The 23,415-nt window shown below is 40.0% G+C and overlaps 1 protein-coding gene across 1 annotated transcript in view; it reads left to right on the top strand.

Annotated features, from left to right (window-relative positions):
* kcnh3 (potassium voltage-gated channel, subfamily H (eag-related), member 3) overlaps window positions 1–23,415 on the top strand; it is a 688,912-nt gene that overhangs the window by 407,127 nt on the left and 258,370 nt on the right. Inside the window, exon 4 of the mRNA XM_072578888.1 lies at window positions 7,522–7,652. Within this exon, the coding sequence (XP_072434989.1) occupies window positions 7,522–7,652 (131 nt within the window). The remainder of the gene's footprint in view (window positions 1–7,521; window positions 7,653–23,415) is intronic.

The following is a 23,415-nucleotide window of genomic DNA, read 5'->3' as shown; positions in this document are numbered from 1 at the left end:
GTGAATGACTCGGTAGTGGGAGTACCTGGTGAAGAGCACAGGGACACCTGGCCAACAGCTGGGGAGAAGGGTCAAAGCTACCATTCAACACCTCTTTCCTCACCAGAAACCCCAAGCCCACACATCTGAACACTGGATGATGAATGAAGCCAGTTCATTTCCCCACTGCTGTAAAAACTAGAGGGGTGCAGTCTCTCTCTGTGAATTCAGAAATGGACCTCAGCAATTGATATAACCTCAAATTTTGAGCTTATTGAACTCCTGAAGATCAAACAGCTCATCTTGTGTAAATTGTCCCTCAATATTGTCACTGGTGACTGTCTGATGTCTGACTGGGTTGTTGTGGAATCCAAGGAATCTGTCTGGACTGAGCAGCACTTTGATACGAACTGTAGTGTTTTCAACCACAGTTTGTCATTCATTAATCCATATTTTCCTCTTGTTAAATTTGGATGTTAGAGTATAAGTTGTACATATAGTAGATTGATTACTTTCCTAAGATTGTGTAATAAGGTTTATTTTGTTTGTTCAAAACTGTGGAATCTTGAAGTTCTATTCTGTTAGTAAGCAGGTGGGGGTTTCAAAATTTGCTTACTATGAACAAAGTTGCCGTATAAGTACTTGTTGTAAAGTAAAAGGTGTGTGAATGTACCCTGACTAATCTTGATCAGTTTGCAATAACCCTTTTTTAACTCAGGCACATTATGATATACAAAGAGGACAAGAGTCAAGGGTTCATTTAACACAGCTTTATCAAATACAAAAAATATTTATCAGATCCTGGCAACTCTACCAATCCCTTCACAGGACTCTTCAGTAAACAGCTTTAACTCACCAAATAAACAGCCTTAATTCACCAAGTAAATAGTCTCAAATTTTCACTAGTGCTTTACTTTTGGCATCCACTTCTGAGGATTCACTGCACCCTATCCGTAGTCCTACAATTGTTTTTGAATGTTCGTCTGAAAAGACCGGAAATACCCATTCAATAAGGTTGGGATAGGCTTTCCTCTATCTTGAGGGTTAGTTAATGTTATGGAATCTGTGGTCATCAATTTGGGCTTCCCATCTCATTTAGGGCTGGCTCTGGTCTTTGGGTCATCTCACCGAGGAAGTCTCTGTGGGTCTGATCAGCCTGATGATGCTCACCACGAGATACAAGGAGCTGAAGATGCTAAGCAGCTCAACTGCTCATCAAAGTTGCTCCCTGAAGACACTGTTGAAGAAGGTGAAAATGCAGAATGTGCTCTGTTTCCAGGTTGCTCCTTTTTATCCCCCTCATCATGTCCTCCTCAAAAATTCCGTGGCCTGTATCCAATATTAGCCTCAAGCAGGGGACAGAAGATCCAATAAGGTGACTACCTTCCATATTTGAAGGTCAGAGAACAGGATTTTGAACCTTCACCTGTCAAGTGCTGCCCTTGCCACTCTATGCCTCTGAACCTATACTGAGCTATGTGCCAGGTCTGTGGAGTGTTCTTCTTACATAGCAGAGTCACAGGAGATGGAAACAACAGTTCATTCTGAAACAATGGGACTATTAGCACCTGGTCAGGCAGTTCCAGATCTGTCTGGTTTCAATGAAAAGTTCATTGTCCCAAGCCTGGCTCATAAATACTGTTTGTTCCAGCTCCGCAGTTTCTAAATTGCAGAGTCCAGCTAGTTTTAAACTTGGCTTCCTCATTTCAAGTTTTTATCCATGCTTGTGAAAATATATCAACACTTCTGTAAAAATCCTGGAGGTCATGGGTCTCCCGACCACATGTAGTGGCTACAAAAGCAGATTAGAGGCTGGGAAATCTGCAGTAAGTAACTCACCTCCTGACCCTTTAAAACCTGCCAACTGTATACAAGTCAGGAATGTGATGGAACACTTCCCTTTTGCCTAGATGGTCCAGCTCCAACAACAATCGAGAAGTTTGACACCATCCAGGACAAAGCGTGTTTGACTAGCACACCAAAAAAAGGATAGACTGCAACAATTCACCTTGGTTCCATTGACAGTAACCTCCAAGTCTATGACCACTACCACTTAGAAGGATAGGTGTAGCAGATAAGGGGAGCATGCCAAACTGCATGTTGCTCACCAAGTCATACACCGTCATTATTAGGAACTATATCACCATTTGCACTTCTTCTTGATTTTTTACTTATCCCATTAGCATTTTCTTTGGCGTTGCTTGATCATCCCCTTGGTCATCACTTCTCTTCTATATTTCATCCAATTACAGATTTTCCTTATTTACCCCTTTCCCTGCCCCTTGATTTGTTTCAAATCTATTAAATCTCTAACTTCTTCCAGTTCTGAAAAATGGTCATTGACCTAGAATGTTAACGTTGGTGCTGCTCTCCTGGAAATTTCTGTCCTTATTTCAACATTTACCATATTTTACTTTATGTTAGCAATACAGGTTTACTTATTCACTTAGCGTAATAAGAATTAGTTGTTTCACTGGTTATAGATAATTCACCTGCAACTTTACTGTAGAATAACACTGCATTATTATTATTAAATGTATATGTTTAATAATATGTATCTACACAGTACACAGTCAACTTGTAATATTGTTGATTGGTCTGTAGTTACGGATTTCATGTAGACCAATTACACCGCAGAGTCATTGGATACTCTCCATTAGCCACTGCAATTCAATCTCACTTCGTGGAGAAAAAAAGCATCAATTTTCTTTAATCAACATTGTTCCTCAGCTTTGTGCCCTCTTCCAAGATGAGTCCTTCCCTTCAACATTTGTTAAGTCCTATAATCGTTATTTTCTCCAAGAACTGCTGCAGAGCGGCTGTTCTGTCTTAGTTCTGATTTCAGTTTTTCCCCAAACTATCCTAGATCTAAGAGCATAAGGTACAGAAGCAGAATGTGATCATTCAGCCCATTGAGTCTTCTCTGCCATTTGATCATGGCTGATAGGTTTCTCAACCCCATTCTCCTGCTTTCTCCCCATACCAATCAAGAATCTATCTAACTCCATCTTAAATACTCTCAACGGCTGGACTCCACAGTCTTCTGTGGCACTGAGTTCCACAGATTCACCACCCTCTGGCTGAAGAAGTTACTCTTCATCTCAGTTCGAAAGGATCATGCCTTCAGTCCGAAGCTGTCCCCTCACATCTTAGTCTCTCCTACTAGTAGAACATAGAACATAGAACATAGAAAAATACAGCGCAGTACAGGCCCTTTGGCCCTTGATGTTGCGCCGATCCAAGCCCACCTAACCTACACTAGCCCACTATCCTCCATATGCCTATCCAATGCCCGCTTAAATGCCCATAAAGAGGGAGAGTCCACCACTGCTACTGGCAGGGCATTCCATGAACTCACGACTCGCTGAGTAAAGAATCTACCCCTAACATCTGTCCTATACCTACCACCCTTAATTTAAAGCTATGCCCCCTCGTAATAGCTGACTCCATATGTGGAAAAAGTTTCTCATGGTCAACCCTATCTAAACCCCTAATCATCTTGTACACCTCTATCAAGTCACCCCTAAACCTTCTTTTCTCCAATGAAAACAGCCCCAAGTGCCTCAGCCTTTCCTCATATGATCTTCCTACCATACCAGGCAACATCCTGGTAAACCTCTTCTGCACCCGTTCCAGTGCCTCCACATCCTTCCTATAGTATGGCGACCAAAACTGCACACAATACTCCAAATGTGGCCACACCAGAGTCTTATACAACTGCAACATGACCTCAGGACTCCCGAACTCAATTCCTCTACCAATAAAAGCCAGTAAGCCATATGCCTTCTTCACCGCACTATTTACCTGGGTGGCAACTTTCAGAGATCTGTGTACATGGACACCAAGATCCCTCTGCTCATCCACACTACCAAGTATCCGACCATTAGCCCAGTACCTCATCTTTTTGTTACTCATACCAAAGTGAATCACCTCACACTTACCCACATTGAACTCCATTTTCCACCTTTCTGCCCAGCTCTGCAGCTTATCTATATCCCGCTGTAACCTGACACATCCTTCCTCACTGTCAACAACTCCAGTGACTTTCATATCATCCACAAACTTGCTCACCCAACCTTCTAGCCCCTCCTCCAGGTCATTTATAAAAATGACAAACAGCAATGGTCCCAAAACAGATTCTTGCGGAACACCGCAAGTAACTGCACTCCAAAATGAACCTTTACCATCAACTACTACCCTCTGTCTTCTTCCAGCCAGCCAATTCCTAATCCAAACCTCCAAATCACCCTCAATGCCATACCTCCCTATTTTTTGCAGTAGCCTACCATGGGGAACCTTATCAAACGCCTTACTAAAATCCATATACACCACATCTACTGCTTTACCCTCGTACACCTCCTTAGTCACCTTCTCAAAGAATTCAATAAGGTTTGTGAGGCACGATCTGCCCTTCACAAAACCATGCTGACTATCCTTGATCACATTATTCCTATCCAGATATTCATAAATCCTATCCCTTACAATTCTCTCTAAGACTTTGCCCACAACAGAAGTGAGGCTCACCGGCCTATAGTTACTAGAAAAAGCACCTTCTAGTGAAAACACCTTCTCCACGTCCACTCTATCCAGGCCTCTCATTATTCTGTAAGTTTCAATGTGAGCTCCCCAGTCCTTCTAAACTCCATTAAGCATAGACACAGAGTCCTCAACTACTCCTTATATGAAAGTCTTTCATCCCCACGATCATTTTTGTAAACTTCGTTTAAACCCCCTCCAACACCAGTACATCCTTCCTTAGATACGGACCCAAAACTGTTCACAATGTTCCAATATTGTAGCCCTCTTGAAATTAATGCTGACAATGTCTTATAAACTGAATGTACATGCTAACCTGAAGACAATCCTGAACTAGGGCTCCTCGTTGTGTTTCAGATTTCCAAAGCCTTTCCCTGTTTAGAAAATAGTCTATACCTCAATTCTTCCTACCAAAGTGCATGACCTCACACTTTCTCACATTGTATTCCACTTGTCACTTCCTTGCCCACCCTCCTAGCCTGTCCAAGTCCTTCTGCAGCTTCCCTAGCACTATCTATCCCTTCAACTATCTTTATCATCTGCAAACTTAGTAATTTAGTGTCCAGATCATGAATGTGTATAATGTGAAAAGTTGTTGTCTGAGCACTGACCCCTGCAGAACTCCACTAGTCATCGGCTGTTTTGCTGAAAAATAGCCCTTTATTCCTACTGTCTGCATATCAGCCAAACCTCTATTCATGCCAGTACCTTGTCCCTAACATCATGAGCTCTTATCTTATTTAGTAGCCTCCTCTGCAGTACTTTTTCAGATCAACCAGAGTCCTCCACCTTCAACTTTGTTTCTTCCCTCTGTAACTGAGAGATTTGTAATATGTATAATGTATTTAATATTTGGTATATAAAATAATGTATTCTAATATCATTTCTTGCAAGTTTGGACTTGTCTATATATTTGGAGTTAACAATTAGCTTTTTAAAAACTACAATTCTAAGCCAAGGGAAGTTACCCAGAGTTCCTCAGAAATCCCCCAGAGGGTTTAGGTGACAGAATGTTTGAGACGCTGACTTTCATTATTCTATGCTGGGAGGTGTTCAAAAGAGAAGTGCTGAACAATTGTTTGAAAGAGTAACATGTGCTAAGCAGTATTCCTAAGAAAAGGAGTTAAAAGTACTGAAACTATCCTTAGAATAAGAAGTTATTATTAATCCCAGATCAGATTATTATGTTACAGTCTGTGGAAAAGAAGGGAAAATAAGTTTTTAAAAAAAGAAAAATAATTGAAACTGCATTAATGACATTTAGCAATGGAAGAATGTTAAGTAAGAGCATAATAATAATGAAGGAATCATTATCTACTTCCAGCAGATAAAGTGAAATTTTAATCACTTCTAGCCCAAAAAGAAAATGAAGAAGAAAAAAATCCCTTTCTCCCTTGGAAATGAGTTGGTCTGGGTCTTGCGTGAAATGCAGCACAAAAAAATATAAAGTCACCACAGTCCCAGAGGACCGTAAGGCTGCTGTCTAATTTGAGACAACTGGTGATGGTTTAATCTGAGAGTCACCACATCTCGGGCGATAAGGAGTCTATCATGGTAACCTCAGCATGAGAGGCTCTTAGAATTGCAACAATGTTTGTACCAGGATGTACTCAACCCAATACAAAGCTGTGATTTCTGTTTAATCCAATAAAGAGTGCTTGAGTTATTTTTTACTGTGTTTAAAATCTTTGAATGTTTGTTATAAGAGAATAGAATAATTTGTTTCTTGTTTATCTTCATTTCTATTGTTAATAAACTTTGTTTAGTTTTATTGTTAAAGACTGCAGAATTGCATAATAAAGTTGCAGTAATAGATCACATCAGAAACAAAGATGAAAAGAAAATGACTGAGCTCTATCCAGCCAGGTTCCACCCAGGTATCTTATTTGCCTGGTACTAACCTCAAATGGGCTTTACCCATAACAATTTGGGCCACTAGATTATAATACCTGATGGAAGGCACAATCCCACTGTTTCATTAACTCAACAAATTCCAGATAGTTCCTACCTTTCAACAATTCTAGTGATCCCAGTGCCCATACTCTTTCTCCCCATTGCTGCAATGGATCCAAACCATCTTCATTAAATATTGGCACATGGTGTTGTAAACCAGCAATTTTAGGCAAATAGATAAATTTGCTCAGATCCAAGACAAACAGATCAGTGTCTCGAAGTTTGTTTGTAAGTTGACTTTTTTAAAAGGCGTAAATACATCTCAGCATCAATTGGATATAATGATTGATGTACTGATCAAAGCATTAAAATAACATCTTGATTGAATCTTAAACAATTTTTTTTCCAGATTCACCAATGAAATATTTGGTGAGATTTAATGCCCATCCTTTGAGTGAATAATGATTGGACACATTGAGAAAGATGTATATATCATCCTATCAGCTATGATGTAGTTGGTGGATATCTCACCTTTATGTTAGAAAATTCTGGATTCAAGTCCAACTAATGCCTTTAAACACAAAAATATAGGCTGACGCCTCAGTGCTGTGCTGGGGAGTGCTGTACTGTTTCATTTCAGGTGAGGTATTAAAAGGAGACCCTGTCAGATGGATGCAAAGGATTCCTGACATTATTTTGAAGACAGTTCTTTCCTGACCAATATTTATCCCTCATCAGCAAAAAGGAAGTTGGCTGGTGATTGTTACACTGCATTTAGAGGACTTCAAGTGTATCCAAATATCTGCATTACAGCAGTGGTTCCACTTCAGCACAGATATCATAATGGCATTTTTCTGTAAATAACTACAGGGGAACAAACTCAAATCTTAGTGTATCAGCTCTCACTAAATCAGAATAGTGTGTGGCTTCAAGCCCCATTCCCAATCCTTAATGCATAGCTCAATATCAACTCTCTAGTCAAGTTCTGGGCCCAATAATATTTGTTGCTCCCAGTCGTCACTCCTTGTCCATGCGATTCTATCAACATTTCTCTATATGCTTCTATCATTTTCAACTAATGCCAATGTTTTCATCTTGTCACCCCCACTGCAGATGATGTGGAAATCTACCAAAACACCAGGCCACCTGGTTTCAACGCCAACAGAAGAAGAAGCAGGGCTGTCTTGTACCACCTGTCAGGACACTTACAGAAACAGGATAAGAGCAAGCTCAAGCTCAACAATGTATGTACAAGAACCCACCGATTATTTGACCTTGTGGTTCAGACCCCTGTCTATTCTACAAGTCAATTATTAAAAAATTAAGCCCTGGTGATCAGTCTTTTGTGTAAGGAAGTGGCATCCATTCATGCCTTGTAGAAAGTAAGACAAAAGCAACAAGCACTTCCTTATTCTACCAAGACTTGGAGGTGTCGGTGTTGAACTGGGGTGGACAAAGTTAAAAATCACATAACACCAGGTTATAGACCAACAGGTTTATTTGGAAGCACTAGCTTTCGAAGCGCCGCTCCTTCATCAGGTAGCTGTGGAGGTTAAGATCATGCTCACAGAATTTACAGCCAACTGAGTCCATGTTATGGAGATGTGATACAGTAAACAATCTTAGATTAAAACTTTCATCTTTTAGAATAGGATATACTTTTTTTTCTTTGATGTGTAAATCCCAGAACTTCTTTTAAATTACATCCTCAAGTTAGCTCAACATTTTAAACAATTGGTGTGAAGTCTGTCTGTGTTCCAGTGCTATGTCAGACTGACAAGCCCTCTGTATTGTTTTACACGGACTCATGCAGTCTTTGAGCAAATAAAATGTAATTCTGCGAAAACAAATTCACCCCATAAGCTTATATGTGTGTGTATGTAGGAGTGACAGATTGAGTGTGCATGTGAGTGTGCGCGAGTGGGTGTGAGTGCACATGATAGAGTGTGTGTGTATGAGTGTGATTGGGTATGTGTGAGAGGGTGCATATGTTGGTGTGAGTGCGGGGCTTGTATGTGTGTGAGGGAGGATCTGCGTGGGTGTGTCAGTATGTTTTAATCGAAGATTTATTACTGTATCACATCTCCATGACACTGACCTCCACTACCTCCTGATGAAGGAACGGCGCTCGAAAAGCTAGTGCTTCCAAATAAATCTGTTGGACTATAACCCAATGTTGTGGCATATTCTACCAAGAACACATTTATTATTCCCAATTTTGTTTCATGTGCTCGACAGTCCCGATATGAACTAATATATAACATACAATATACTTTTACATGTGCTAAATGTGAAAGATTTCAATATTAAAATGTTTCCATATTGTTGCACTATGTCAGCATCAAGCATCACCAAAAGAAACCACATTGTGTGATAATATCAAATTTTCTCTGCTTTGCCGCTTATTATTTAATCACAGCTTCAGAAGAATGCCTCATACTGTATCGATGCATAATCTCTTACGATAATCCATACCAGCCTTCCTTATACATTTCCTGAGTTCCTTACAAATTGAGTGCTGATATATTATGACAAAAGTCAATTGGGTTCATATAGCAGCATAGCATGGAAAAATATCTGATGTGGTTTCATCTAGGTTTAGTTTACAACACCGAGATAAAAGAGGAAATATTGAGTGAGAGCATACCCTGAAAGGTTCATCAAAGAGTTGATTTGAAGATTGGAGGGAGCTGGAGAAGTGGAGGGGTCAGTGTTTTTCGTGAAGGCTTTTGAGAAAACAGGTATTTATTTGCAGATATCAGTGAGATAGGTGTATCTGCTACTCACTGCAGAGTTTGCCTATTCTTAATGCAATGTTTGAAAACAACACATTGGATTCAGACTGCCCAAATTTAATTACCCTATAACATTTAGTTAGGACACTGAAGCTCAATAGAAAGGAATACATTCCTTCAGTATGGTTTTGTTTGTCTACAAAGGCATGAAGTGTTCTAACCCACAGAGACCCTCCACTATAAGTCACATAAAACAACAGGGTCTTTGACAAAATAACCTTAATCGGAGTCAAGGAGTCATAATGCTCATTGTTCAGAAGAGGTTTGCTCAGGCTGGATTTGTCAAAATAGATTGGATTTCTGCTTTAAAATTGTATGTTCACACCGTTTATTTCAGGAGGGTTAATATTAAAGGAGGGTTAATATTACATTATGTTATTCCTTACTTTGGGTTATCTTTATTGATGTAATGTTTTTGGTGTCAACAGATGAGCTGAAAACCAATCACCAAAACAATGGGTTAATGTTAATTCGAAGTTGTGTTTCACTTATTAAAGAAAGGGGTAAATGCAGAATTAATTAAAATTTCCAACTCTGTTCCATGTCAAGTATTGTAACTAGGTGGTGCTTGGCACAGGATTGCTGGCTTTCATAAACTTACACTTAGCAGCAGAGGGAACAGTGGTGTATCTGAGCACTTTTTCTTATCCATTTACAACTGCTGAATACCTGACAGGCTTCATAGGGAATTAGCTACAATCACTAACTCCATCAATAAAAATCACTGCAGCTTGAGAATGCAGCAGACAACTCCCAATCCATCCCCACTTTGTAACATCTTATTTGAATACTATCTTTCAGAGACAATTAGAGGAGATTCCTGTTGACTCAGGCACACGTTTAATTAGTTTGTGTTGAAATGAAATGTTGAGACTCAGTCATGGAGGTAGACATTATTGTAACTCATTAAAATAGAACATTATGAGAGCTGTGCATGTATTTGATTTGATTTTGCACTGAATAATGATTCTTGACAGGGGACACTGAAACTGGTTGGAAAGTGTAGAGTCAAATTTATCAAACTCCAGTTTTAAATCATTAAATGTAAACATTGCACCCTTGACTTTTACAGCAACTAGATGAGTAGTAAATGTTCCCTTCAGTTGATACAAAAGTTATTCTGACAGCTCATGGCTTATAAAAACCTATACAAGTGCACATGTTATCGTATCCAGCCACGGTTATTGTCTAGGTGACCATAATTCACTTGAGCCTGAGCTGTAAATGTCAGTAGGCTCTTTCATGGAGGAAGTCACAGCTAAACCTGACTGCGCTCTTATTCAGCATCCATTCAGATAAAGCCTGGTAGGATTTATTGTACAGCAAACTGGAGGTGAGGACCCTTACCGCTTTTTCCCTCTTTCCCTGTGATTTGTCCTGCCGGAGAACATTTAACTCGAAGACCTTGGGACATGCCTAGTCAGTATGGTTTACCAGCAAATATTTTACTTGTATTTAGGCAGTCCCTGCAATCTTCAGACAATTTGAAATTAATGAGTTAAAACTGGGCTGGTGCTGTCACTGTCAATAAGTTGCATGATACTTTGGATAACCCATCTAAATTTTAACACTAACAAAAGCGCTACTGTTGAAAATGTTGTAACAATGCTTTTAAGTAAACAGGTATTTACTTGCAAATATCAGTGAGATGGGTGTATCTGCTACTCACTGAAGAGTTTGCCTATTCTTGATGCAATGTTTGATAACAACATATTGGATTTTATATAGAATGACTAATGTTGCTTGTTTCTCAGAGAAAATGAATACAATTGCCGAATACAGCCCAAAAAACACTTGTAAAAATCCATTTAAATTAAAATAACATTCATTGTTCTAATTCTGGTAAACCAGTGGGGAGACTGGTCGAAGAGTGGTCTGTGACTAATTTTCTGTGTCACCTCCTTGAAGAAGTGCACCAGTGCAGGAGACTGCTGGCTTGGTTAACTGGTAACATATTAATTCATGTAGGACTTTTGACAAAAGTGCTGATTTATGACATGACCATTACACCTTAGGTGCTCACTCCCTTGTACAGTACCTGCTCAGTAATCACAATATTTTACAAACACCCTGGAAATGGTCTAAGTTCATAACCACCTCCACCATCCCCACTCACTCACCCACCCTGTGATCCTGGGGACATAGTTTGAGATTACTGATGTTACAGGCAGAAAACACTAACTTTGACTCTGCGGCATCAAGATACTATGGCCACAGTATTGTTCTAGCCTAGATCCACACTATCTAGAATTTAGGATTATGGGTTCTTGTGGTGCAACACATCTGTTTCAAAATTGAAATATTTATCACGTTCATATCACACAAGGAATAGGCCTACCAAGTGTGGATAATAAATCTCATACAAATACAATTACTCATGGCATTGAGCATACTTTTCCATTTCAGAGTGGTTGCCAATTTTATGATAATAAATTATTGTGGAACAAACTAGTACTGCACTGGTAAGAATGAGGCACCATTATAACGCTACTTGCAATATTACCAGAACACTATTGGAATACTATAAAGTTGCCTTACATATTACATACAATTCTACATGTGGATAGACACTGTAAATTGTTGTGTAAATATTTCACATATCCATCATTCATCAATGTACCAAACTAGCCTTACAGAGTTTGGTCTGAATGTGTTTGTGATTTATTTGAGGATAAAATAAAATAGTCACATTCCCTGTGACTTTGAGATTTAAAGCATTACACATTATCCTTCATGATATCATTGGGCACAGCAGCAAGCAAGGAAACATGCAAACAAAGAGTCATGGTTACATTAACATGCTGTGAGATGTCTTCAGTTTTAAGTTTGAATGTTTTGTATCCAAAAAGAGGAAAATATAGGAAGGAGAGCAGCCTATTATTACCTATTATGATCCTGTTCCACTGTTTAATGAAATCATGGCTGATTTGTTTTCAATAATGTAAAGAAGCCAAACTATGTGAAGTATCATTGGACATCCACATTTGTCACTTATTATTTTAGATCTAATATTATGATTTTCTTCTGTTTAGTAATGCATGCATTAAAAATAAGGGGATAGAAAACACAAAATCTGGCAAGAAAACTAGACAAGAACAATCTCTCACTTCCCAGTTTGTGACTAAGTATTTTTAGTGGATGTTATGCTACAAAGCTGCAGTGTGCCCAACCTCATATTCACATCAAAAACATAAATAAAGCTCTTCATGTGATATCATGAAGAGAAAGTCTCTACAGAAATTATCTCCCTTGAATCATCCTCTGACTTCTCTGTTTTCCATGGGTTTGTTTAAATTTGTTTCATTGTGGTTCTCCAGAAATGATTAAACTCTTTAAATTAAAACAAGTGCCTGTGAACTTTGACAGAAAGGACAAAGGATTACTAAAAAAGTTTAGCTGTTATTGGTATCCTCTTTGCAAATACTTGAAAATATTCAACAAACTTCATAGATGGTAGTATAACCTTTTTGTTATTATTTCTAACTGTTTTTACATTTTTTAGTTACTGCTTATTTTATCTGTCAATTGCCATTGAACTCATTGAGAATACTTCATCTCGACCTATTTTCCTTGTTAGTGTTTGTTAGTTATGATTTGTTACTGCCTTCCACTGTTGGTGCAAAGTGAGGAGGCAAGATTCAAACCTACCTCAGCCAGGCCATAATTGAACCTATGGTGACAGTATTATTGAGCCACATGCTAGCCATCTAACCTGGCTCCCCGATTGTACAACATTCAGATAAGATACAAAAAAAAAGTTGCTGGAAAAGCTCCACAGGTCTGGCAGCATCTGTGCAGAGAAATTAGAGTTAACGTTTTGGGTCCATTGACTCTTCCTCAGAACCAGACCCAAACATTAACTCTGATTTCTCTTCATGAATGCTGTCAGACCTGCCGGGCTTTTCCAGCAACTTCTGCTTTTGTTTCTGATTTACAGCATACACAGTTCTTTGGGTTTTAATTCCGATAAGATAAATAGGTTTGCATTACCATATAAGTTAGCTACAGATTTCAACAGGAACAATATACATTTACAAATAAATAAGGTGAAATACTCTTGAGTTTATAGTGTAAACATACAAACCTTATAGTGAAATAAAAAAAATGGAAATATATCAATGTCAAATGCCTTTAATCAACAGTATTGCGGTATGCAGCCTACAGAACCTTAGAGAAAGGTTAATATCTTACAGTGAAAAGCAATGCCAAGGTTAAAAATAATAGAAGATGATGAAAATGAAGTAGCAATTGTTACATGATGAGCCAAGAGTCACAGCTTTGGTGTTCTTGAAAATAATTTGTTCAAGTAGAAGATGATACAATGAGTCTTGTAAAGGGGCCTGGATGTGCAAAGGGGGTAAATTTATAAACATGGTTTGGGAATGGAAGATCACGAGTAGCAGACAAGAGGAAAAATTAGGAAGGAGAGCCCTTCATGATAACCTCAGCTTGTGCAGAAATTGAACACACATTGTTGGTGTTACTCTGCATTAAGTTAAAAATCACACAACACCAGATTATAGTCCAACAGGTTTACTTGGAAGCACTAGCTTTTGGAGCGCTGCTCCTTCATCAGCAAGCTAGCTGTTCAGCCAACTCAGCCAACCGTCCCCTTTAATTGCAGTTTTTTTTTGTTTTTTTTTATTAGATTAGATTAGATTAGATTACTTACAGTGTGGAAACAGGCCCTTCGGCCCAACAAGTCCACACCGCCCCGCCAAAGCGTAACCCACCCATACCCCTACATTTTACGTCTACCCCTTACCTAACACTACGGGCAATTTAGCGTGGCCAATTCACCTGACCTGCACATCTTTGGACTGTGGGAGGAAACCGAAGCACCCGGAGGAAACCCACGCAGACACGGGGAGAAAGTGCAAACTCCACACAGTCAGTCGCCTGAGGCGGGAAGTGAATAGAAGAAATTGAGACCAAAACAGCACCCAAACAAGGGGTTGAATCCTGGATCCTCAGATTAAAAGTCTGATGTTCTTCTGATTGATCTACCCAAGCTTCATCTGACGGCCATTCTCTACTTGATGCAAGTGATGTAATTACTTCTGGACTGCATTAAAGGCACAGCTTCTCTTGTCGTACATTGATTACTGCAATTGCAGTGGTATATCTGGTGATCCATGCTTACTACATACGGTTGGGTGACAACTGCTCTACACAGGTCTCAGGTTGCTATGTGAGTTGACCCTTTGTGACTATTGAATGTCAGCTCCCTGGCAGTGCTCCATTCTCAAAATGACTTGGTAGTTGTATTAAAGTGAGGGAGTAAATTACTGCAAATGCTGGAATCTGAACTGAAAAAAAAAATTGCTGGAGATCACAATGGAGGAGGATGGGGTGGGGGGGAGGGGGGTGGAGTGCGGGTGTCAGGCAGCATCCATGGAGAGAAAACGAGCTAATGTTTGGAGTGTAGATGACTATTCATCGTCAGACTCTGATGACGAGTCATCTCGTTGTGAATGTTAGCTTCTGATGTCTGGCATTTTTTGTTTTCAGTTATTAAAGTGAAATTTGGCTTTCATCTTGATATTGTCACGATAGCTGTTACTATTTCTGGCATCAGTCATTTTTACACTCTTGAAAGAGTAGTTTGGGAATGGCAATGGCATTAGTCTTTGGACTAGAATGCTTCCACACCCTCAGAATTTATATTTATCCACTCAAGGATTACCTTGCACAAGTCTGTGTTGGATTAATTCAATTTCTTTATGATCATGGAAACAAGTCAGCCCATCAAGTCCACACAGACCCTCCAAACAGCATCCCACCCAGACCATCCCCCTACTCTGTAACCCTGTATTTACCATGGGCAATCCACGCAACCTACACAGTTTAGGACTGTGGGAGGAAACTGGTACACCCAGAGGAACACGCACACGCCTGGGAGAACATGCTAATTCCACACAGACAATCACCCAAGACTAAAATTGAACCTGGGTCCCTGGCGCTATGAGGCAGTAGTGTTAACCGCTGAGCCACTGTGCTGCTCTTTTGCAATTTTCACTGCCACCTCACCATTTTCATTTGAGCAGAGATTATGTGGAAATGATGAATGGTGTTGAATTTTCCCATTCTTTATGAATGTCTGAATTCTTCATTCAGATGATGCACTGCTGTCGCTTATCACGATGCCTGGAATATCAAAAACACTGAAGCGTGTTTTCAAACATTCTATAATCTCACCAGAAGTCAGCTAATCTAAATCCCCCCAGCTAATCAGAAGAGTAATCGATGGTGGTAAGAGTGCAGGTGTAAAGAAGTCTACTCCCAGTTTCATCCAAAGTCTGTCTGGGATGCATCCTAAACAGACATTCAGCTTGCTTAGTTTGGCAATCGTTATAAGCAGTACACCAGCTGATGTAGTCCTTAATCTCATTGTTCAGATGTGGACAAATGAGCACTTCCTTCACCTTCCTCAGACTAGACGCAATTTCTTGATGTCCTGCGCTAACATACTTCAGCATCTCTTGTCTCATCCTTTTGGACTGTCCCTTCATCTCTGTATGACTAATAGAGCAGCAGGTATGTCTTAATGTTTTCAGGAGAGTTGCACTGTTTTGAGCAAAATTCTTACCTTTCGTGCTCAATGTTTCTGCTGGATTGATGTTCTTCGGAGAATGCCAGGCAGATTCTTCTAATCAAATCTGCAAGGTTTCACATTCTCTATTTGTATGCTACTTCTAGGTGTTTCTCTGCAAATGCAGTAATATTCCTTCCAGATATTTTTAAGCAGAGAGAAGCCATTTGAGGAAGAAGCTTTGAAATAGTTTGTGCTTGGATTTCTCTGACATTCTCTTTCCCAAATAGATACTGGGGGATTAGAATGCTCACAAGCATAGCCAGGCACGTACACTCAATCTGAGCAGAGCATCTTTTTGTTGATGTTAATGCCCAAATAGAAATGCAACTGACTGTTTTTGCTGCATAAGAGTTTCTCCAAGTCCTGTCTCACTGGTATCACACTGTAAAGTGACTTCACATTGACACTGTAGTGCTTCAACACTGGCATTATCGACAGTGGTTGCTTGATCCCAATGAAAGCTGCTTTGTAACCTGTATCCTAATACCATTGTTTCCGTTTAGCAATAAGATTGCGTAAAGATTCATCCTGTGATGCCAACTAAGTCAAGAACTTTGCTGTATAATTCACAAATCCAACAACCTGATTGCTTTCACATCTGTTGGTTGCTACACCACTGTTACGGCTTGTCAGGATCTGGGTGAAGTCCTTTTGCTGTCAGGACAGGATTTGACTTCAGGCATCTTCAAATTGTATATTTTTTGTTGTTGAATGTCATGCTCATCTCGTGAACTCTCTCGAGCAGTTGCAAAAGATATTGGTTATTGGTATTTGCATTGACTTCTTTCATTGTGTCATCACACTGATACACTAGGCAGAAGTGGGTACTACAGATGCTGGAGATTAGAGTCAAGATTAGAGTGCTGCTGGAAAAGCACAGCAGGTCAGGCAGCATCCGAGGAGCAGGAAAATCGACGTTTTGGGCAAAAGCCCTTCATCAAGAACCTATATGCTATACACCTATATACTAGCAGACTGTATATAATACATCAACAATGGCAATATTGCTACCTCATATTGTCTGTATTTTTGCACTTCTGGAGTAATGGTAAAGTGACATGGGCAATGCACAATCATATGGGTGTCACAAACGGCATCCAGAATTCTGCTGCTTTCATCCAGCTTCACTTGCCAGTCTTTGTATTGAGGGTGGAAAAGACCTTTACTTTGGTAATATTTCTTCAGTGGTTGGCATGGGTATAAGATTTCCCCAAGGATTTATGAAGAACCTTTGGATTTTGCATGGTTTCACTTTTCCAGATTGTTAAGCTTCTTCCACGTTGTTCATCCAGTCTGTAGACATCATTATTTTCTTGATTAATTCCTCCTTTCCAGCTCCTCTATCTTGCTTTTCTGGCTGGATGTGAGGAGGGCTGGAACTTCCCTTGGCAGATGCTGAATTAGTCTCACACTAGCATTTACTTTGAGATGATACTGACCAGGAATAAATCCAGACCTATAAAGATATCTTTGTAATATTTTTGCTCCTGTTCAATCAATGGCATTTAATGGCCTGTGAAATGTTTCAGATCTCTTCTGATCCAAGTGACAAGTCCAAGATTTAGACTTGCTTCAGCTGACATGAGAGGATTTTGCTTAATGTCTGCTACCTGGAACTCTAGATCTTCATTCTTTCCATTGCACTGGGCTCTCACCTTCATGTTTCCTCTCAAGATGAGTATCGTTCTATCATAAAGCCTCACCGTTACTTTTGAGGGCTTCATTTTTGGGTCATCAACTTGATCCAAATTGTATCTCACAATGTGACACAAAGTCTATCTGACACTTCTCATTCACTTGCTGCTCTTCTTCTGCAGTCATTATTCTAGCTGTCACCAACCATTCATAGAATCCCTGCTGTGTTGAAGTAGGCCATTTGACCCATCTGAAGAGCATCTTACCCAGACCCACATTCCCCTCCCACCCGATCCCTATAACCCTGCATTTCCCATGGCTAATCCACATACCCTGCACATCTCTGGATGGGTAATTTAACATGACCAATCCAGCTAACCTGCGCGTCTTCATGACTGTGGGAGGAAACCAGAGCAAACCCACACAGACACGGGGAGAATGTGCAAACTCTACACAGACAGTCGCCCAGGGGGTGGAATTGAGCCCAGGTGCCTAGAGCTGTAAGGCAGCAGTTCTAACCACTGAGTCATCATACTGTCCCACTCATGAGTAAAATTAATATGGGGTCTAAAACCTCTGTCTACAAAGCTTCCAATATATCTGCCAACTGGCTTTTCTGCTCCTCAGTAAAGCTTGTAGCATTCTTTCCCCACAGGATAGCAGCTTTGCTTGTTTTATTTGCTCAGGCTTTTAAGTTAACTGTGTAGCTATTTGCTACTGAGAGCAGGAAGAGAAAAAAAACCTCCAATTCTGTATCATGTTTCTTTTCATTTCCACACCAGCAGAGAATGGAAACTGCCCAATCATTTCGGCTAATCCAGTAATTTAGAGTTGCAGTCTGCGGTCTTTTAATTTTTTTTCTCTTCTTAGCCATTTCTTTCAGTAGCTGATCCTCTTACACCACTGGAATTCCACACACTTTCAACTTCACCTTCCTTAGCTCCATGTCTGAAGTAATGTGTTTAATGGTTGCCACAGATCACACACTGAGGCACTTTAACAGAGCTGGAGGTCATTTGGCCTCAGCAAGACAGCTAGTAAATTAAAGTTAAATTGTATTTCTCTAAGAGGCACTTAGATTGAAAACTACCGAATGACAACCTTGCTGCCTTAACTCCGACTTCATAGAGTCAGAAATCAACCGTGTTTCCAACAAGATAGATAGATGATTCATTCATTTATCTGAATAATTGTAAATAAACCAACTATCATTTACTTTGTGTGTAAATAAATTCTCTTTAGCTTCTCCACCACCCATTGCCAATGTGACATTTAAAAAAAACTTGTATATATCAACATTTCTTTTAAAGGCCTGACATCAAACTAACTCTTTTCACAAATTATTTATAGAGAAAATGGTTAAAAGACTCCAGAACATGACAGGCAATTAATGTAACCTTGACAACATTGCCCACATCTCATTAAGAAATGATAAAAATAATTATTCTATGATCCAGTTTAAATTTTGAAGCAGGCCTCCAGGTGTCAGAAGTCTCTCTTGAATGCTTTTAATTGAAGTTTGATGTCAATTTACCTTTGAATGCTAATTGAAAACATTTCAACTGTGGTACTTTCTGTTTGGAAAGATTCAATTTCCCCCTTCGAATCTCTGATTCCACCCAGATGTATGTGCACATCATGATTGACAAATCGAAGATGCATATATGTTGGAGGATGTGATCTTGTAAACTGGGGTGGGGAGAACAAGGGAGGATTTATGTTATCCCTAAAGGCCCCCAATAGATAATCTGGACAGGTGCTATCACTGAAATATAGGAAAAGGAGCAGGCCATGTTGACCCTGTTCTGCTACTCCATAAAGTCATGGCTGGCCTGTGGCCTATGTGAATCTACCCATTTTTACTCCGTGTTATAGAATGGATTCAGCACAGAAGGAGGACATTTAACCCATTCTGTCCATCACATTCATTATGACCTTTCGCTCAGCAATAAACCTGTTGATCACAGTTATAAAGTTAACAATTGGTCTAGCAATAATATGCTTTCTGGGGATAGAGTTCCAGACTTTTAGAATCTTGATGAACTGAGGCAGTAACAGATAATACAACTGCTGGTGATGATTGGTTGCTTTACCATGGTTTGTCTGGTAAGTAGAAGTTAAAAGACAGACACAGCAAAAGAAAGCTACTCAGGTTGTGACAAGTATGGGGAGAAAGTTTTACCTTGTTCTGTAGGTCAGAATGCAGGGGAGTTGGTACACTTAAGTGAAATTATAAGACCCATTGAAGGGTATGTACATAATTTATATATTAAATAATTTAAAATTAAAACTAGTGCAGTATAGAATTGAGTAGATATTAGTATTGCTCAACAAACCCTTCTGGACTGGTAGATAGGGGCGATCATGTCTGACAGGTGTGATTTGGAGTTTTTCCAAGGAGGTGACTCGATGTTTCAATAAGGGTAGTGCAACCTGGACTTCAGTAAGGTCTCACATAAGGGTCTGGTGAAGAAACTAAGAACTCATGAGATCCAGGGCAAGTTGGCAAATAGGATCCAAATTTGACAGGAGGCAGAGGGTGATGTTTAAAGGTTGCTTTGTGACTGGAAGCCTGTGTCTAGAGGCATGCCACAGGGTTCAGCACTGGATCACCTGCTGTTTGTAGTGAAGGTGACTGATCTGGACATGAATCTAGGAGGTTTGATTGGTAAATTTGCAGATGACATGAAGATTGGTGGTGTGTAAATAGCGAGTATGAAAGTTTTGGACTAAAGGACAGTATGTACAGGCCGATCAGATAAACTAAACAGTGTCAAATCGAAATTAATCCTGAAAAATGAAGTGATGCATTTTGGGAGGACTAACAACATAAAAGAGCACACAATGAATGCTTAGACACTGAAAAGTACAGGAGTTCAGAGGGACCTTGGTGTGCTTATCCATAGATCCTTGAAGCAGGCAGTACAGGTAGATAAGGTGGTAAAGAAGACATTTAGGATATGCATTTATTAGTCAAAGCATTGATTAAATGAGCAGAGATGTTATGATGGAGCTATAGATATTGCTAGTTTGGCTACAGCTGGAGTACTGCATACTGTCTGGTTGTCACACAATGGGAAGGGTGCGATTGCATTAAAGAGGGTGCAGAGGAGGTTCAAGAGGATGCTGCCTTGGAATTCAGCTAGGAAGAGAGACTGGAGAGGATGGGATTGTTTTCCCGTGAGCACAGAAGGCTGAAGGGGAAGCTGATTGAAGCGAACAAGTTTATGAGGGGCATTGATAAGAAGAATCTTTTCCCTTTAGTCAAGTAATCAATAACCATGGGACAAAGGTAAAGGGAAGGAAGTTGGAGGGGTTTGAAAGAAGATTCTTTTCACCTAGAGAATGGTGGGAAGCTGGACATCACTCCCTTAAGTGGTGGTAGTGTCAGAAACCATCACAATATTTAAGAAATATTTAGATGATCACTTAAAGCACTCTGGCATACAGGGCTATAGGCCAAGTACTGGATAATGAACCTAGAGTAGATAGTTAAAAATCACACAACACCAGGTTATAGTCCAACAGGTTTAATTGGAAGCGGACTAGCTTTCGGAGCGACGCTCCTTCATCAGGTGATAGTGGAGGGGTCGATCATAACACAGAATTTATAGCAAACATTTACAGTGTGATGTAACTGAAATTATACATTGAAGAACTGATTGTCTGTTAAGCCTTTCATCTGTTAGAATACAGTGATAGTTTCACTTCTTTCATGTGTAAATCACAAAACCTTTTTTAAAAAGTTGCATTCTCGGGTTCGCTGTTAACAATGGTGATAGCTAGGCAATATGTTGAAGGTGTTGGCCCCCTGTGTTCTCTGTCTATGCCATGATGTTTAGATTGATTCTAATCTAAAAAGTGAGATAACAGAGTTTTACATAAATTTATGCAGTTTTTGAGCTCAGAGTTCTACATGAATGTATGCAGTTTTTGAGCAAAGTACAATGTAACTCTGCAAGTACAAATTCACCCCACAAAATATATGTGTGCATGTGGGTCTTTGTCTGTCTGTGTGTGTGTGTGTCTGTCTGGGGTGGGGGTTGTGAGTGTGAGAAAGTGTGCGTGTGTGTGTGTGTGTAGTGAGTGCAGAGTGTCTTAAGTCTGTGAGAGGGTGCATATGTGAGTGTGGGAGTGTGTGTGTCTATAAGGGTGTGTGTGGGTGTCTGTGTGCGCATCTGTGTGTACCTGTGTCCGTGGGTATGTGAGAGTGTGTGTGCAGGAATATCTGTGTGTGTGTAGTGCAATGGTGATCACCTGTATTGTGACATGAACCCAAGGTCCTGGTTGAGGGCCTCCCTTTGGGTACACACACACAGATATTACTAATTAGTCTACCAAGCCAAAACTTGTATTCAGTGAAGTGCAGGTAAAGTGCTGCTTCACCTGGAAGGTGTGTGTGGATCCTGGGATACTGAGGAGGGAGGAAGTAGGTGAGCAGGTGTTACACTTTCTGCTGTTGCAGGGGAAGACGGTGTTGGGGAAGGAGGAGTGAACCATGGTGACCCAGAGAAAGGATCCTTGCAGAAGGCTGACAAGGGAGAGAAGGTGAATATGTGTCTGGTGGTGGCAGCTCACTGGAGATGGCAGAAATAGCAGCTAATGATCTGCTGGATGTGGATGTGTGAGGAGTATTAAATGAGAAGCAGGGTACCCTATCGCTATTGTGGGAGGATAGAAAGAGGGTGAGGGCTGAGTGCGAAAGATGGGTCAGACCCAGCTGAGGGCCCTGTCAACTATAGTGCTGGGGAACCCTTGGTTGAGAAAGAAGGAACAGTTCAGAGTCCCCCTTGTCAAAGTTGGTATCATCAGAATAGATGCGATGGAAATGGAGGAACTGGGAGAATGGAATAGAGCCTTTCCAGGAATTCGGGTGTGAGGATGTATAGTCCAGGTAACTGTGGGAGTCGGTGGGTTTATAGTGGATTTTGGTGGCCAGAGTATACCCAGAAATGGAAAAAGATATCGAGGAAGGGAAGGGTGTGTTGTCCCGTTCCCTCTCAGTCAAAGCAAAATGCTCAGAGACACAGTATGACTTTACCTCCTTCATCTTTATTCTGAGCCCTGGAGGGAGAGAGAACGATCATCCATGTGCACAGAGACATGAGTTCACGGTCTTCTCTGGAACAGCAGTTTCTCAATGAAATTTATAGTCATTTTACAGGGAGGAGCATCCAGATAAGGCAACATACATATTAATTGGGTGACCATTACAATCAATAAGTTATCAATAGTAAAGATTAAGCCATCTGCTGTTACACAATGAATAACTGACTTCAGATAATATATACTTTTCACCTTGTTAACTGAGGTTATATACTGAATACTACCTCATCTTGTTAAATGGCTCTACACAATTACCACTTTTCTACCTTGTTAACCAAGCACCCTTGCCTTCAGCACCCCATTGTTAACTGTTAAGTTCTTATCTGATCTCAGTCATGCTCAGCTGAATCTCTTGTTTCACAAAACTCAGAACTTAACTCTTTCCCTGCCTGCCTATACCCTCTGCACATTCTCATTCCTTCCTTTTATCATTTCATGATAATCACCAAGATGGCACTACCAGCTTTCGTAAGTCTCTAAGAGCCAGTCTTTACGCAAGTTATTGACGCACAGCATACTATTATTATAACAACAAAAATTATTAGTCTGTTACAGTAAATAGAATTTGAAGAATCCATCCATGTGGAAAAAAAAAATCACCAGTTACGTTCTTAAATCCAAACGAAACTTCCCAAATAAAACAGTCGGAATTATGGTGGCAACTTTGGTAGAGATCAACATTCTTTGAATTTGCAAGATGAAGAGGGCCAATGAAGCCTTAACAATAATTAACAGAATTTAAACACCTCAGCCCCAAGTTCTGATATTCTCTTGAATCTTAACAAAACATCATACTCAAAATCCTCTTTTTGTGAACACTCTGCAAAGATATTATAATACAATATTAGATTAGATTACTTACAGTGTGGAAACAGG

This window comes from Chiloscyllium punctatum, chromosome 10 (assembly GCF_047496795.1).
Source record: "Chiloscyllium punctatum isolate Juve2018m chromosome 10, sChiPun1.3, whole genome shotgun sequence".
NCBI classification, from domain to species: domain Eukaryota; kingdom Metazoa; phylum Chordata; class Chondrichthyes; order Orectolobiformes; family Hemiscylliidae; genus Chiloscyllium; species Chiloscyllium punctatum.
This window is presented reverse-complemented; position numbering and strand designations above follow the sequence as displayed.